Raw genomic sequence first — 17,783 nt, forward strand, 5'->3', positions numbered from 1 at the left:
GGGAAAACACTCTATCTGCGTCACGGAATTTTCTTCACAGAAATAGCTAATCGAACTGCAAAATCCACTTTCCGTCTGTATCAGCCGGTGAGAAATTTGTTGTTGCTCCGCCGTTGCGGCATTGCAGGAGTAGGGCAAGTTAAATAGCAAAGCTTAGCAGATTCAAAATACCGCTGTGCTGTCCCTTAATGCCCGCCCTACTGTTGTCCCTATTGATGCAGCTCCAGGACCCCTGATAAGCCTTCAAGTCACTTTTTTGAGATGCAAGAAAAAGCCAGTTGTCTCTAGCGTGTTACAAACAAACTAACAACTGGCCACCTTTGTTTGTATTTATTTGCTTTCAACACAGTGCACAGGCACAGAAAGAGGCACTATGTCCAAGAGATTTGTTGATGGCTGCCTTGGCGCCATATGCCTCGAAGACATCCATGAGTTTCCTTGCCAGGAAATAACGCTGTCAGACTACCCCGCGTCTCCAGACGCTTCCAGACTAGGCGGCAGTCCTATTAGTCTGTCGGGGACAAGAAACGGATGTGCGCTATAGGGGTGCGGTTGAGGCCTTTTTCCAACGAAAGAATACTGTCGGAGCGGCAGCACATTCAAGGCTGACTCGCAGGAGCGACTCTCCCTGGCCAGTGCACAGCGGTACCAATGCTCGCATGCTTGCATTCTGGCCCTAATTGCATACGAATGTTGTTTCGAGAGACGCTACGCTGCCGGTCTTTCAAACCCGCAGCCTGCACTGGTCCAACCCTAGAGGTGTTCTGAGTGCTGGTGTAAGCTTGACCGAACACAGTGTTATCCTATGCTCACTGAAGAGGTGAGAAAAATATAATTGATTAGAACGCCTGATCGGTGCTATGGATTTGTTCTACAAAAACAGGAGGTGAAACGAGAAATGCGGATTGAATACGGTATAAATGTATATATGTTCTCATATATGTTCAGAACACTTTCCTTGTGTCCGTTAGTGCCCATTCTGCAGTTCAAAGAGTCAGCCGGTTCTTTTATTCTGGAAATGTATTCTTTGTCCCCACCACGCACTTTAGGGAAAAATTTCTTACATCTTGTATTCGCCTATTAGTTCGTTGAGAAGCAATCCATTCTGGGAATTTGAAGCACTTAGAAGTCTAATGCTAATCAGCGGGACAATCACCATCGGTCCCGCTTGTACCAGTGGTAGTATGCGAGTGTGCATTGCTTCTGGAGTCGCGTCTGGTCGGAAATATGATCCGTTCACACATCAGGTATAAACGCAGTAGCAGTTTCTTGTGTAATCATGCTCCAGAAAATACATTCCCCGTGTGCTGCACTAAATGAGCCTTTTTCTTGTTTAAAACAAGAAAGCTGCTGCGCGATTGCCTGCTAGACTTTGTCGCATTCGTTTTTTTTCTTCTGCAGCTCCACCTTTTTGGGGAGCACATTGCCTGCTGTTGATTTTGCGCAATTATTATTATTATCATTATTATTACTATTCTAGGATCTGTAACTGGCATGCTGAAGGCGTTCTCTGCGCGTACGGATAAATTTACTTCTTTGTCTACAGCCTTAACTATCAACCAGTTTTGTTCAATTGGTGCCAAGACCGACAATAAATTATGCTAATAGAGTTGCATAACGCCACATGTAGAACAACGGATTCCGACCGTTGTGGTAATGCTGGTGTAGTATAGTAAGCGAGTTGCTTTCCAGAATATCGATCGACTTTCTGAAATAGTCATTACACGTTTATTTGCTCCCTGCGGCATAACGTCAGTTTTCATCACAAAAGTCACATGTGAACTTCGTGATGTTTCGTTATGCGCAAAGGACTGGAAAGCATTGTGGAGTTACACGAAATCTAAGAGCTTACCCAGCAAATACAGCCACATTATTACATGTTTTGCAGCAGCCAAAGAAAAATTACGAGGTGCACCCAAGTCTCTACGTGCGGGACTGCGAAAGCTGCTAGCGGTTAGGGTGCCTCGATGCGCGCGCCCCACTCCGCGGAGGAGGAGGCGCGCGCATCGAGGCCATTACCCCCGAACAGCTTTCAGGCCTGCGCGTCACGTGACGCGACGTCAACGACGTCACTGCGCGCCGGCTGATGGCCGCGAGCGATTGCCGCGCGCTCGCCTCGCGGGAACTGATGCCACAGACAGGCTCGTCGACCGCCAGGTCAGCGCGATTTATCAGGGCAAATAAAAATAATTAAGATTACGGACAGAATTATACATATTTATTTATCACAGCAGACTCTGTCTGTATGCATATTTACAGATATTTACGACTACACATCGTTCGTAGCCAAAATACATGACAGACGGAAAAACGATATTGCGCTGTAATGAAGACGGATGTTGCTTTTTATACTGCGTGCTAAAAAATCGTAAACAACTGACAGCCGAAACAAGTTATTGCACCGATAAGAGATGCGCACAGTTACAATACCAATCTGTATATTAAAGTAGGCCCTGTGGCACGGTACGAGTTTCAGATGAATGAGAGGAAGCAGAACATAGCGCATTGCAATGCCAAGAGGTAGAAAACAAAAACCATACTCGCATCCCAACTGTAGGTTAGAAGAAAATATTATTCCATTCATTTTTCAGAGTAGGTGGCCGCCCTTAAATGGCATAAAACCCAACATATTACTTTGTAGATTCGAAGACATGCAAAGCAACCACAGTAACACACTTGTGACTTAACTGTGGTCTAGGTTATAATAAATAAGTGACACAAAGAAGCACTTATTTCACTGCTGCAGGTACAGGAATGCACAAGGAATCCACTGCATACACTGAAGTGCAATCCTGTCATTTTACCAAAAAAGAATGGCTGCAAAGTACGGATATACAGTATTTTTTTATGGCTTTAAAGAATAGTCATGCGGCCGATCGACTTGGTATGTACTGTACAAAACAGCACGGGAAACGCACCCCAAGAACATATTTTTTTCTCAATTCAGTATACAGAATAAACAAAAGACTGCTCACCAAAGAAAGGAGAGAATGTGCTCTTCTGCAGTTTTCACCGCAGAGCCACCGTGAGTTCGGTCCGAGGGGTAAAACCGAGACCCCGCGAATCTCTCGATTAGCTCACGGCATGTCTTCTCAGGGAGACGAAAATTCCTGCGAAACTGGTTCAGAACAGGCATTTATAGACAGCCGCTTTCATAATGTTGACGTATCTTTTTCTTACCTCCTCCTCGGAGTAAAGCCGCACTACTGTCTCCAAGTAGTTTGTTACTTTCGGTATTTTTTTCGGAACACCGAAGAATTTGACGAACATCAGCTCGTAAGCTCCACAGTCTTCGTCTGAACTAGTGGAGTCACTGCTGTCTCCTAAGTCCAGAAGAAGCTTTGACGGGGCGCCAAATGTCGCAATCTGCTTTCGCTTTGCCATGATATATTACGGCACAAAAATAGCGTAGGAATGACCAACCTTCAGAACGAAACTGAACTATGGACCTCCTTCACCCCGTGACGTCACGAGGATACGGTGGCGCTGATGTCAGGAGCGACTTTAGCATGGCAGGCAAAACAGGTTCCTGCTGCCCGTGCCTACCACAGCTGCCTTAACTATCGGCGGCTGCATCATGCCTGCGTACTGACCAGCTGCGTCACTGTTGGATCCGCGTAGTAGCATAAAAGTAAATTTAAATTAGCCCCGATATGTTTCTAGCAGATAAATACCGCATAAGGAAACTGGCTAACAGGGAATGGGCCGCGGTAGTAAAACGCGAATTCTGGGAGTCGATCGGCACTGCCACTCAATGCACTTAATAGCATGCAAGTTACTGCGTTCATTCACCTGAACATCAGCATGTTGCGCTCATAACTGTGCAAAGAAAAAAAGCACATATGTAGCTGTGCACGTATTTATCACCTTGAGCCGGTGTGCACGGGGCGCCGGCAGGTTCACTCGCCTCCAAGAAATGCATTCTTTTGTTAATAGCACAGTATGTTTAAACGACGCGTTTTGTGGCATTCAATATATACCTGAAAATGTTTTTTTAAATATGACTGACGTATTATCTGATTCGAGTTGAAAGAAGTCTGGTAAGTTCTTGCGCGGTCACGTTGGCATGCTTAGAATAACGTACCTTAAGTGTGCTAAATGCCACATGCTTTTTCATATATTGCATCACTCATGTGTCATGTTTCATGATGTGGTCCATGATCGCGAATCTTCTTTGGAGAAGCAGGCGTGCTACTAACAGACACGTGGCGAGATTGAAAGGGGACGCGGCGATGAAAAGTGTTTTCGTTATTTATGCATGCAATATGTACCTAAATTTGGGGCAAATATTAAACTGCTGCGCTAGTTTCAGTAATGCGCTTTATTTTTATGTATACCTGGTGCAGTTCTTGAGCCATTATAATTAACACCCTCGTCAAGTCACCCCAAGGTCTTAAATAATTTAGTATAAAGGGCGCTATTTTTTTTTTATGCCAGCATGTTCACAAAGCCCTGATATGTATGATGACGCTGTTAGCTCTTCTTTTAGATGATCATGTACTTATGCATGCATAGTTACATGAAAACGTTTCTTACAAAAATAACGAACATATATATAGCACTGCACGTGTAGGAAAAAATTAAGCGATTTATTACACTTCTCAAGCTCTCGCTCGGAAATCGTTTGCGACAAATAGAATCGTTCTATTTTCCTGCGTTACGAAATCACGAAGGTGTGAGTGATGCCCAATCGCAGAAAATATGCAAGGTCAGAAAACGAACCGTAACGTTAATTCCCTCGTTTGTGGACTCTTCGCTTGCGCTTTGGTCAAAGAAATGGGGCAATGAACTCAAAGAAAGCGTCAAAGAAATCAGAGAAATTACCTCACAATTTTCGACAACACATCAAGAAAGCGTAATTTATAAATTTCTACTGAATATTTTGCTATAATTTTTCGTCACGAAACAGATCGCCCCAGGGTAAGGAAGAAAATAATTCCAGAAATAAAAAAAATTCACAAAATAAACCAGTTTAACAAGGGGAGACAGAAGTCGGCCTGGCTGGTGCGTGATCCTGCGGCTAAAAACAGCGCTTAAGCGAGACAGAGGAGAATGGGGAGACGACGCTGTCCCCACTTTTTGCTCAGCGCGACAGGTACGTGTGTCAGCAGACGGTGAGCGCACGTCTGCTCCGCCGAAAGAACGCCAGCACATCCTCTCACTACTGTCCCGAAGTAATATCATTCTGGCTATAGCAGAGTGTCAAAAACTTCCTATTTTATTCAATGCCTAGCGTAGAAATCAACGGCAGAAATGCTTTCTGTTTACTAATAACCATATATACAATACACAGTGGCAAACTATTTCTCTGAATACGTCGCACGTGGTCAACGCGAGCTCGTGTAATTCAAGAAATTACTAAGTTGAGAACATCAACCATTACTGTGATTCGCAGGAACTGGAAACGCGCCTACAAGCCCTGAAAACCCGCGCTCAACACCTATCCGCGACGCCACTCCCCGACCTTTTGCCTACCACGAGCTCGCTAGCGACTGCAGCGCCACCTCGTTTGTTTACAAACATGCAGGAGGTCTATTGGCGCCTTCGCATTCGTCGATGCAGAATAACCGGTGGCCGTCGAAATAAGGCGAATATCTGTCACGTGACCACAACTCTGCGGGAGCGCCCAGTCGCTCCGAGAAAAAGCCGGAGCGTCTCGAGCAGCTCTGAGTGAGAGGCGAGCGGTGAGCGAGAGCCAGCCGAACGTGGTCAGAGCGCCAGATTGCGACCAGCCGAATGTGCGTTCGCCTCTCAGAGCGCTACAGAGCGCTCTGAAGCGACCAGTCGAAGGTACGATTAGTGTACGAAGTGGGCGAAGTCCTTCCTTGGAATGGCGCGTAACCACTTCTTGAAAGTGTCGTCGTCTTTTGGGAAAGAAAACACTTGTATCTTCCTGTCCGTACTGTAATTGCCGGTGCACCCCGGCACACAACACTTGTTCGGCATTTTAGTACCCACTGCACATTGCACACGGAAACAAAATTGCCGCAAAACAACGACGAATTATTATTATTAAGACGACAAACGCGACCACGCCGCTGCAACCAACAGGCCCGGGCGGCGCAGGGAGCGTGAAAGAAAGAACTGCAGGGACCAGTGCTGCCAACCTCGAAAGCCACTTCTCCCCCCTATTTTCACTCAAACTTCCCTAGATTTCCCTAGATCCGAAAATTAATATTCAGGCATGGAAAAAAGGTGCGTAGTTGAATTGTGAACTCTTTTATTTCGCAGAGACCCTCTTACCACACTTTGGCAGCAATTTTGAATACAATAACACATTGATTTCCCATGCAAACTCGCGTACCACGTGATCACGGGTAAGGAAAACATTAGTTAATACAAAAACCTAATAAATCCTGGCCTAAGCCCTGAAATGAATGAAAATCTCGCAGTGAACACTTACGCTCACCGGCTGCAGTCAAAGAGCGAGAGAAATCCACTTTGTGCCCAAATGTGGGCGTGAACAAACAAACGCTAAAACGTAGGACACGTCATTCGGTTGGCATCCCGACTGAGTTTCACTCCTGTATATACATTTCTTTTTTTCATGAGGCCAATTAAGCGTTCGTTCACTGCAAAGTCATAACAGTTGGCCCCTCCTAGAACCCGCTTGGTGTGAAGCGTAGCTGCCAGGGTTTGCGTCACCAAGCTGTTTCTGGTCTTTGTTTTCATCAGGTTGATCAGAGAGAAAACTCTCTCCACTGTGCACTGAAGTGCGGCAAACAGAGAAGCTTGTAGACGAAGTCGCTCAAGAGAGGGAACATTGGGCTCCCGTCTCCTTGCCTGGCGTTTCTCACTCGTTTCCAAAAGCGTTGAACGCTCGCATCTGCCGGCAGGTCCATTTCTGTATTGCGGAGCAGTCTCCATTCTGCGTCAATTTTGTTCATTTCTCTTTCTGGCACCAGAGAAGGAAATGAGGTGGCAAGTGGGGCTATTGAATAAGTCCGCTTTTCGATGACAACTTGCGGGTCAATTGCCTCCAGTCTCTTCATCTGGACGTTGTCCAATGGGAATCTGGTTAATATCTGGCTTGCCGTACCTCGTACCTCCTCCCGGCCCGACCACGCCACCTCGGTCCAAACAACGCTTTCCCCTCGTGCACATGGCGCATAGCCAGATTCTCAAAATCAAGGTGGTGAAGAAACAGTGAATAAGGAACCGATTCACATCGAAAAATAAAAAGGTCCATGCGGAAGTAAAATTTCCCTAGATTACAACAAAAATCCCTTTTCCCCTAAACAACGTTCAAATTCCCTAGATTTAGGGGAAAATCCCTAGGGTTGGCAGCACTGGCAGGGACTAAAATCATGTCTCTGGCGATGCGGATTCTGCAATTGTCAGCCTGCCGGATGTGACGTCAAAATTTTGGGCGCAGGCCTGAAAGCTGTTCAGGGGGTAATGATGGAGGCACCCAACAAGCGGTCCGCCACCCGCGCCATCTGCTGGTCCACCAGCGTACATTGCAAGGGAGGTTTTCAGTGGGCGCCGCATGGTGGCGCTATAATAATAATAATAATTGGTTCTTGGGGAAAGGAAATGGCGCAGTATCTGTCTCATATATCGTTGGACACCTGAACCGCGCCGTAAGGGAAGGGATAGAGGAGGAAGTCAAAGAAGAAAGGAAGAAGAGGTGCCGTAGTGGAGGGCTCCGTAATAATTTCGACCACCTGGGGATATTTAACGTGCACTGACATCGCACAGCACACGGGCGCCTTAGCGTTTTTCCTCCGTAAAAACGCAGCCGCCGCGGTCGGGTTCGAACCCGGGAACTCCGGATCAGGCTGCACACCAATTTACAGCAAAGCACGTGGTACATAATTTATCGAAGGAGGATAGACCGGCTACAGCAATAGCTTCACTTGAGCAAGGAGAGTGGGAAAGGGCAGAGAAGGTTCCTAGTGGCACATCAACAGGACCAAATGGTATTCCGATTATGTTGATAAAGAAGTTAGGACCAAAATCCAAGGAAACATTAAAACAGGTAGTGAACAAAATTATAGTGGATGAGAAAGTCCCCGATGAATGGCGATTAAGTAGAATGAACGTGATATATAAGGGAAAGGGGGACAAAGAAGACGTAAGTAACTATCGTCCCATAACAGTGACATCTGTGGTTTACAGGGTGGTGATGCAGATTATAAAGGATAGACTGCAGGCTTGGGTGGAGAACGAGGGGGTGTTAGGGGAACTACAGAATGGGTTCCGGAAACAAAGGAGGTTGGAGGACAATCTATTTTCATTGACACAGTGTATAGAAATTGCGGAAAAGGAACATAGGCCCTTATGGCTAGCATTTCTGGATATTAGGGGAGCCTATGACAACGTTACTAAGGAGCATTTGTGGGACATACTGGGAACATTGGATGTGAAAGATGGAGTAATTAATCTTTTAAAAGATATATATAGAGGCAACAGAGTGCTCATAAAATGGGAAAAAATGTATCAGGGCCCGTAGAGATACAGCGGGCCCTGATAGCTAGAGGGGAGCGGACTAGGCTTCAACCTATCTTTTTTCAAGCAAGGGGAATTGACTAAGCAGACATTACCGGGACTAATATACGCGGACGATATAGTGATAATGGCTGACAACAAGAAAGACCTGCAGAAGTTGTTAGACATATGCAGTACAGAGGGAGATAGATGAGGCTTCAAGTATAGTAAGGAGAAATCTGCAGTCATGATATTTATGAAGAGGGCGGCAAGCATAGAATACAGGAGTTCGTGCTGAAAGTAGTGAATGAGCACAAGTATCTTGGGGTGTGGATAAACAACAGTGCTGAGTATCTGACAGTGCATGAAAAATATGTAATGAATAAAGCTAGTAGGAATGCAGCTGTTATGAAAAATAGGGCACTGTGGAATTACAACAGGTATGAGGTGGTAAGAGGGATCTGGAAAGGGGTGATGGTCCTTAGCCTGACCTTCGGTAATGCGGTCCTGTGTATGAGGCCAGATTCAAGCAAGGCTGGAAATTAAACAACGGGGAGTAGGGAGGTTAGCTTTGGGAGCACATGGCAATACACCAAATCAGGGGGTACCGGGTGATATGGGATGGGCGTCTTTCGAGAGCAGAGAGGCTAGCAGTAAGATAGCATTTGAAGAACGATTGAGAAAGATGGAGGAAAAGCAGTGGGCTAGGAAAGTTTTCAGATACCTGTATATAAAGAATGTTGACGCGAAATGGAGAAAGCGAACTAGAAAATTGACAAGTAAATATCTGGACAGCAGTAAGGGGGCAAATCAGCAATTATCGGTTAAGAAAAAGGTTAAAGAAACAGACAGAGCTCTGTGGAAAACAGGGATGCTGACGAAATCGGCACTGGAAACATACCGGACCTTTTAACAGGAAATTGTCATAGAAAATATCTATGATAATTGTAGGGGAAGCTCTTTGTTGTTTGAGGCCAGGACTGGAGTTTTGCGGACCAAGACGTATAGAGTCAGGTACCAGGAGATAGACACTTTGTGCATTGCGTGCGGAGAGGAGGAGGAAACGGCTGAACACTTGATACTTTTCTTTAAAGGGCATCACCCTACAGTGGAAAGCAGCGGGGCTTACTTACCCAAGGCATTGGGGTTTAGGGATAGTGAAGGGAAAGTGGATTTTAAGAGGTTAGAAGTAACCAAGCGAAGGTTATCTGATTGGTGGCTAAAAGCAAGACAGGAGTAAAATTTCACAAGACATGGCTAGGTGGCTTGAGGAAATGTGGTACTCGCTTGATTGCAACATATGTAATTAACATGCTCATCATTTCTCATGTACTCATCAGTACATATTTCTTAGATACATTTTTAGAACTGTTCATTCTCTAGCTGCGCCTTTATTCAGCTTTAAACGTGGACGTGACGTTATCGAGTTGATGGGAGAGTTGTGTACCTTGAAACAGTTTTTATTTTCTCACGGGACTGAAGCAGATATGTCCGCTCTTGATGTTTGAGAGTGCAGCACAGAACATGTGTTTGTGATCTGTTGTAAACTGTCAAAACAGGCAATAAAGACCAAAAAAAGGCGTGTCGTGTCGAAGTGGCATCATCCCCCGTCTCGTACGCCGGCGACCCGGGTTCAATTCCCACCTAGACCCCAGCTTTCCTTTCTTACTTTTTCTTCTAATGCCTCTTAACTTACATAACTCACTTCGTCATATGACCGATGACGTCACGTAACTAGTGACGTCACAGGAAACGAACCTTCGCCGACACATTTTGCGGACGCTTCCAGCGTCAACGCACCTATCTAATGCTTTCGCTTTAAATATCACAGGACTGTCACGAGTGTGTCACGTGAATGTTTGAGCGTTAGCTTTGGTGTGACAGCAAAAAGGAAGCAGTGTGCCCGATCGGCGGACGCTTGTGCCCATCCTTGTCCGGCGGTGGGTTTCGAACCCACTACCTCCCGCAGTCGAGGCTGACGCCCAAGCCACAATAGGCCGCTTGTCGCCTCCCATCCTCTACCCTCCCCCTACTGTAAGTGCAGAGGGGTGTTCTTTCTCTCGACTTCGCTACCTGCCAAGTGAAATAGTGGCAGGTGGCGCTGCGAAAGCCGACGACGATGCGCAGTCGCTATCCACGAGACCCAATATAGGGTTTATGGATATCGCTACCGCTCCAGATGTTATTGAAGGTTTCATTCGGCGGTGCTTGTGATGTGTGGTCGTCCGTGGTTTGCGTCTGATGTGCGTGTTATAGTGAAGCGGGACCTCATTGAATTTCTAAATGGTTTTCCAGCACGCAAGGAGTCCTAGTACACTGAACATTCTCGCTGTCTTGATAACATAAAGATGAAGGTACTTTCATATTTTTTTACAAACGATTTCTTACATTCATCGAAGCCTCGTCATATGCCTCCCTTGTGGTGCATCGTGGATGCGCTTCGTATCACCCAGAAAGCAGGTCAGGTGGATATGGCATAATTTCGCGCAGAATTCCCGCAACGCGCCGTATTTCCTAAAACGTACTTCACACAATCTCGCGCAAGGTTCCGCCACACTCCATTTCTGTTAGGGTTCAGCGAAGCGGGCACCTGCCTACCGTTTTAGCTGGACAGCTCATCTGGCCCCTTAATGTGTTGCGATCTTGCTTTGTTGAGAGCCGTGGCCCGGCACTAAGTAGGTGATAGCAGTGCTTAGAAACTGACCGCGTATGCACATTGAACACATTGAGTAATGTTCAGGGTTAGTTCGGCATTATTCTTTCGCCCGACAGCTTGAGCAGAATAGACGAAGGGGTATACTGATCGCTCCTTGTTTGTCCACAGTAAAGCCGCTGCCGCCTGGCTGGCTGCTGTGCACCGTTGGCGAGCATATCAGCCAAAGCACCTTCGTGTCCCCGCCGGACGGGCTGTGCACTATCCTCATGTTCGACTCGCTGCTCACCGCCAACGGCAGTTCGCTGACTCCTCCGTACGCGGAGGGCTTCCAGCACTTTCTCGGAACGGCGAGTCAGCACAAGAAGACTGAGTACGGCCTCGGCTTCGACCACGAGTGAGTGCATCGACATATGTCGCTCGGCAACGACGGTGAGAGTGAGCGACAAGCTGTTGCCAGACACCTGTGCACAACCCTCATCAGATGTGGTAGGGTTTTAACGGACCCAAAACGAGCAGACATTCGAAAGCTTGTGTTTTCTTCGCCTGGTTGGCTCATGTTTATGCTTTGCTGTGTCGTCGGCACACATGAAGACGATGTTAAACTAAGGTTAAGCTCTGATCTAGACTAAGATGATGTGATCTATTCGCGCCGTTGATGAAGCTGATGAAGGCGCCAATGTACGATGCAGAGCGCGAGAGTGTGTTGCAGTTTAACCTGAGACATGATCGGCTGCGGCGGTAGCATAGTGTCCGCGTGCAGTAGCCAGCAAAGCGGATCTGTTGGCCGCCGCGGATTGAAAACCCAGTCGCAGCAAAATTTATTTCATTTCCGCATGGGCTGTTGCTAAGCTAGGTTTTGCCAAGGTCCCCTTCAAGGTCGAGCTTCACACAAACTCGGTGAGCGGGTTGGGCCTCGTGTAGTATAGTGCTTTCGTACTAAAGTGGAACCATTATTAATGCGATAGCATTAGGGGTCCCGTCCCGTTCGGAAGAAGCCCTGGGATCCATCCATCCGTGCCTGAAAAAAGCAAGTGGAAACCTGCCTGCCATGGCAGATGGCAATGAATTAATTCAAACAAATTCAGTGGAATTCCCGTCTCAGCTCATTGCGCGTCAGCTCATTGGTCGAGACACAGTCTTCCACAGAATTATCTGCAAAGCAAAAAATTTGGAGGACGCTTAATCTTCGCCTTTAAGAGCAGGACGCGACAGCGTGTTGCATCATTGCCAAGAAATCCACGGAGCGCCATCGTCCTTCGGTTCGACCCCTTGCCCGGACAATTTAAGGAAAGGAAACATATCTTGGTGGACACCCGAACTGCGGTGTAAGGCAAGGAAAAATGAAAATAAAATTTTTAAGGAAAGGAAAGGACGCCTGTCTAACATATCTCGGTGGACACCAGAACCAGGCCGTAATGTAAGGAAATTGAAATGAAAATTGGCTTTAAGGAAAAGGAATGACGCCTCTCTCACAATTCCCGCTAAACACCCGTACCGCGCCGTAAGGGAAGGAAAATCCCTGCGTCAGTAGTAGTATGAGGATTCCCCGCGGCTTATGAATCTATGAAAGAGGAGGAGCATACCTGCGTGGGTGGGGTCTCTAATGCTATCGATTTGTGCTCTTAAGGGTATAGTTAATCGTCGTCCATGTTTTTACAACTGTTATTAAAGACATGCTCGCATTAGTAAGAGGCACAGCGTGAATTATTTTACTGAGGCAGAAACGGCCGCTAAGCCCAATGTGCAAAAGGTGAAGTGAGGAAAGGCTATGATACTGTTGCTTATTTGGACATCGTGCAGCCCCTTCCCCACACTCCACCCTAGACCACGGTGTGCACTACATTTCAAACAAGTTTTTATCGTGCCCAAAAGTGCCATTGGTTGTGTTTCGAAATAAAACAGCAAACCCGCTGGCCCGTGCGAATACTAACAGGGCGACAAGTACACTGTCAGTCAACACAGTCCACTGGATGGCATGTTTCCTTCCAACTTATAGTGGGGATGTTTTACTGCAGGCACAGCTCCAGCATTGCTGCACTCGTGGGTATTAAAGACACTAAGAAACAACTGGACGAGCTTTGGAAGAAGCGAGTCTACCACTACGGCGTAATCAACTCGCCCATGAGATATGGCGCTGGTAACCCTGCTGACTTCGCCAGTGATTTGATAAAGTCAATCAAGGTTTGTATGTTGAGGAGCGTTTACTGATTCTACTCAAGATCAGGCTAGATTTAATTTCAAATTTTCAAACTGCCCTGCACTTCGACAAGAAAATATGAGACAAAGGGATTGCACGCCTCTGATGGTATACGGCTATCATGTGTACGGCTGTAGCATTTAACGAAATTTTTGTGCAAGGTCGCTCTTTCCTTACTCAAGACAGCTGAAGTAATGCCAACACAACGCTAACGATTGTCGCTACCGTGGCTGAGAAAGCTGCATCGAAAGCCTTCTAAGACACACATACGTCGTATTTCTCGCAAAGCACTTCACCACCGGAGAGCCAAACTGCATTTAGAGCATTAAAAATCATATTTGTTAGCCCTTTCGGTCTCTCTGTTCTCGCTATCGCGGCTATGAATTGGCAAACACTTATTACTATATTCTATTTTCACCGCGCTATTTCTCGCTTATTTGATTAGATCCAGGCCGACAGCCGTCCGATAGTACATGTTATGGGTGAGCTGTTGCTTTTTGCATACAGTATTAAATCAGCCAGCCAATTTATTTCTTTGTCAAGTACCACAGGCCCCTCCAACGGGTCCTAGAAGTATAGGGGCAAGAAGGAGAGTGGTAAAAATTAGGTGGAGGCAGTGGCAGCAGCAACAGCCTAAAGAGGGTAGGTTGAACGCCCCAAAGCAACTAAGGCTATGAGGGGCGCCGTAGTGAAGGGCTCCGGAAATTTCAACCACCTGGGGTTCTTTGCCGTGCACAGATACCGCACACTACACGTGTCTCTATAATTTCGCCTCCATCGAAATTCGACTCCCGCGGCCGGGATCGAACCCTCGTATTTCGGGTCAGCAGCCGAGCACCACAACCACTGAGCCACGACGGCGGCAAACGGTGTAAGAGGTCGAAGTGTCTGTAGATGTTTGTCTAAAGTTGACATTATGAAACTGCATGCCTCCTCTCGGAATAGACGCCGGTGCGGAGGTGGATATTGGATCTTGCAGATCGCATTTTGTATTAGGTGAACGAATATTTGCAAGCACCCGCTCTCGAGTCCACTCTCGATGACGCCCGCTCAGAACTCAAAAAGCACCGAACGCTGGCGTTTCGCTTTTTTGTGGGTTCCCATATCTGAATGGGTGCCATTTCGGGAATAGTTCCGTCGCAACAGTGAGGAATGCGAAGAAGGATTAAGTTAATCGGTGAACTAATTTCGGATATGGGAACTCTCAAAGATGCTAAACGAGAACGTTACTGTGCTTTATTTGTTGTGAGTTGGCGCTATCAAGAGTGGGCTCGAGGATGGTCGACCGCGCAACAAATGCTCATCATATCAAATGTTCACTTGTATAACAAATGTATAAAAAGTTCACTAGAGCAACGAGTCGCCAGTCAACGTGACGGTTACAGGCTCGGGCCTATAAATATAGTCCAGAGTTTGACGGAATACCGTCTGGCGAGGGGCGAACATTGTCGAAATAAACATACACTAGCCAAAAGTTTCGACGAAGAAAGGAAACACGAGGTTTCGGGGCCCGTACGGGTCCCTTGATCACATAATAATAATAATAATAATAATAATAATAGCTTTATTTCCATCAAAACGATGGAGGGGCCGTGGGTAAAAGCTGCTGAACAGCTTGACTAGAGCCCACGGTCCCCTCTACAAGGCAGTACAGGAGCATACATGAAACATACAGGAATACAAACATGCAAAAACGCAAAATTGATTCGATTTAATGTGTCACAAGGAAATCAATATTAGAATTTTTTCAAAAAACATCACATATCACGTGGCGCAGTTCACGAACTGTAGTGCAACCTAAATCAATTCCACATTTATTCAGATCATTAAGAAGTTTAGGCAAAATGTATGATAGTGTACCCATAGAATAGTTAGCGCGGGGAGTGACCACCTTCCAGTATTCAGACTGACGTATAGTGTAGGATGTAGGCTTTATTTCTAGCTTGGCTAGGTTGCGAAAGAAATTTCGATTTTCTTTTAATTCGTACTTAAAGGCAACAATTAGTCTATAGGTAAACAATTTCCAGACAGGCATTATATCTGCTTTAATGAACAGAGCATGTGTATGAGAATTGTAGGGGACATCAAAAATAAGCCTAATTATCTTTTTTTGTAGGACGTACACCTTTGTTAAGTTTGTTACTGTGGTAGATCCCCATACCAAAAAGCAGTAAGAGAGGTGAGAGTAAAAAAGAGAATTATATATCAACTTTTTTAAGCTGAAAGGTAATATAGACCTACATCTGGATAAAATACCAGCGACACTTGACAAGAGCCCCGCATGGAAGGACGGTGGCTTAAGTACGGTTAAAATTGCGTAATGTCCGATTGTAGATCTCTGGAAGGTTTCTACGTGTCCTGTTAAGAGCATGCTTCTTCTTATGTATATGAAAAGATTCTAAAAGAAGGCGCGATGATAAGTTGTTCTCTGTGGCAACGACTGATGTTTCGTCCCAATCGATGGTGCGTCCCGTTGAAACGCTGTGTTCCGCCAAAGCATTAGATGTGGAATAGCTGTTCGGGCCTATAACTGAGCAGCATTCCCAGTGACCATCAGGGGAGCGTGATGCGGACTGCGACATGTGACAATTACGTTCAAACATTAAGTAGTCAGCAGCACGAATGTGTTTGTCTTCCGTATCTGTCCAGTCTTGCGCGCTGTTGTAAACTTCTTGACGGCGACACCGTTACACGAAAGATCATGTTCCTACATCCTACACGCGTGTTGCGTTTTTATCTGTCCGGGTTGTAAAACATTCGCCTGCGCAAACTACCAGCCTACTTGCGCTCAACCATCCAACTCAAGATAGCTGACGATAGTTGGCGTTTTTTCCATAAAAAACGTCACATTGGAACTTGCCTGGATTGCCCTTAATCGGCGAAAAACTGCAGTCGGCGGCATGCGGCAGTTTTTCGCCGATTCCGGACAATCCAAGCAATTTCCGATGTGAAATTATTTATCGAAAAACACTAACTATCCTCAGCTATCTTGGGGTCGATGGCGCGAACAAAAATAGGCCAGCAGTTGGTGCAGAATTCTTTACAACCCGGACAGATAAATACGGAACGCGCGCGCGGTGCAGTAACACTCAAATACCTAATGACAGGTCCACCAGAGTGCTGCAACAATATCACCACTCGGGCCAAGGCGAAGATATCTGTGAACGCATCGCTTTCGTCGAATTCATTCATTTTGAGAACAGGCTATTTGGTGCTGATTCATTTCACGCAGCAATGTAAATTGTTAAGAGTTTACGCTATATGCTGCGTAGCACGCTAATACTCCGCAAGAGGTCGCCGTACTGCTGCCTGTTTTTCTAATGGCTGATACCTACGTTAAAGGAATAAGATCTACAGACTTTGTGGCAACCTGCGCTACGACAACGAGCGCTACGGGCGTACAGACACGTGCCTCGCACTGGTCACGCGATGACACGTGACCGGAAGTAGGATGGTATACGCCCCGTAATTATCCGTGCAACAAGCTTTCGCTGTAAAAATACCCACAAGAGGCGCACGACAAGCACGACACGATCGCTGTACTGAGTCTCCGCTTAAAATACCTCTGTAAGCTTGCCTTCTAAAGCGGCTTCCTAATGGTAGTTTTCACGAAATCGATGTCATGCTATACGCCGTCGCCGCAAACAAGAGTTCAAGAGGTATCGGAACAAGCGGAGTAGCTTCATCAGCTCTGTTGCCTGAGTAGTTCGCCGGCATATTGGGACATTGTCCAGAGACTTCTTCTGTTTGAATATACTGATTGTTTTACCTAAGTCTTTATACAGTGCTTAAAAATATGCTTTTTGAGTTAGAAGAGCGCTTTCTTCAACATAGCATTGTCTGCGGCGTAGTACATCATAATACAGCCAAGGGGTGCTAACTATCAGGACGGTTAACAAATATTGAAGAGTTCACTTTTAAACTAATACTGTTAGGCTCCTTATTTACTGAGAGGCGTGCCAGGCATCTACGGATCTTAATTATAGAATGAACGCTATGGCGTCATATCATTAAGGCGGTGCTTGAGTGTCCCCTCCAATTTTTGCCATTCACCTGTTTATAGTATTCTAGAGCGCTACAGCCGCCGCGGTGACTGAGTAGTTATGGCGCTCGGCTGCTGGCCCGAAAGACGCGGGTTCGATCCCGGCCGCGGCGGTTGAATTTCGATTCAGGCGAAATTCTAGAGGCCCGTGTGCTGTGCAATGTCAGTGCACGTTAAAGAACCCCAGGTGGTCGAAATTCCCGGAGCCCTTCACTACGGCGTCTCTCCTACCCTGAGTCGCTTTGGGACGTTAAACCCCCATAAACCATAAACCAAACCTAAAGCACTATATCCTGCTGTACAAGTCTCCATTGTCGATGACGTCGATTTTAAATTTTCAGAAGCACGCGTCAACTCAGCTCCGCTTTTACGCCTGCCGTTTTTCAAATGAGAGAATTATTCATATTGTATCTGATTGGTTTCTTTTACATCCCTGTTAACAGAGACGATTTGTCTCG

At 46.3% G+C, this 17,783-nt stretch overlaps 1 protein-coding gene across 1 annotated transcript in view; it reads left to right on the forward strand.

Annotated features, from left to right (window-relative positions):
• The window catches only part of LOC144130188 (uncharacterized), a 68,587-nt gene that overhangs the window by 39,010 nt on the left and 11,794 nt on the right, over window positions 1-17,783 (forward strand). The window contains exons 9-10 of the mRNA XM_077664182.1: window positions 11,255-11,480; window positions 13,102-13,267. Coding sequence (XP_077520308.1) covers window positions 11,255-11,480; window positions 13,102-13,267 — 392 coding nt within the window. The remainder of the gene's footprint in view (window positions 1-11,254; window positions 11,481-13,101; window positions 13,268-17,783) is intronic.

The sequence above is a fragment of the Amblyomma americanum genome, chromosome 4 (assembly GCF_052857255.1).
Source record: "Amblyomma americanum isolate KBUSLIRL-KWMA chromosome 4, ASM5285725v1, whole genome shotgun sequence".
NCBI lineage: Eukaryota > Metazoa > Arthropoda > Arachnida > Ixodida > Ixodidae > Amblyomma > Amblyomma americanum.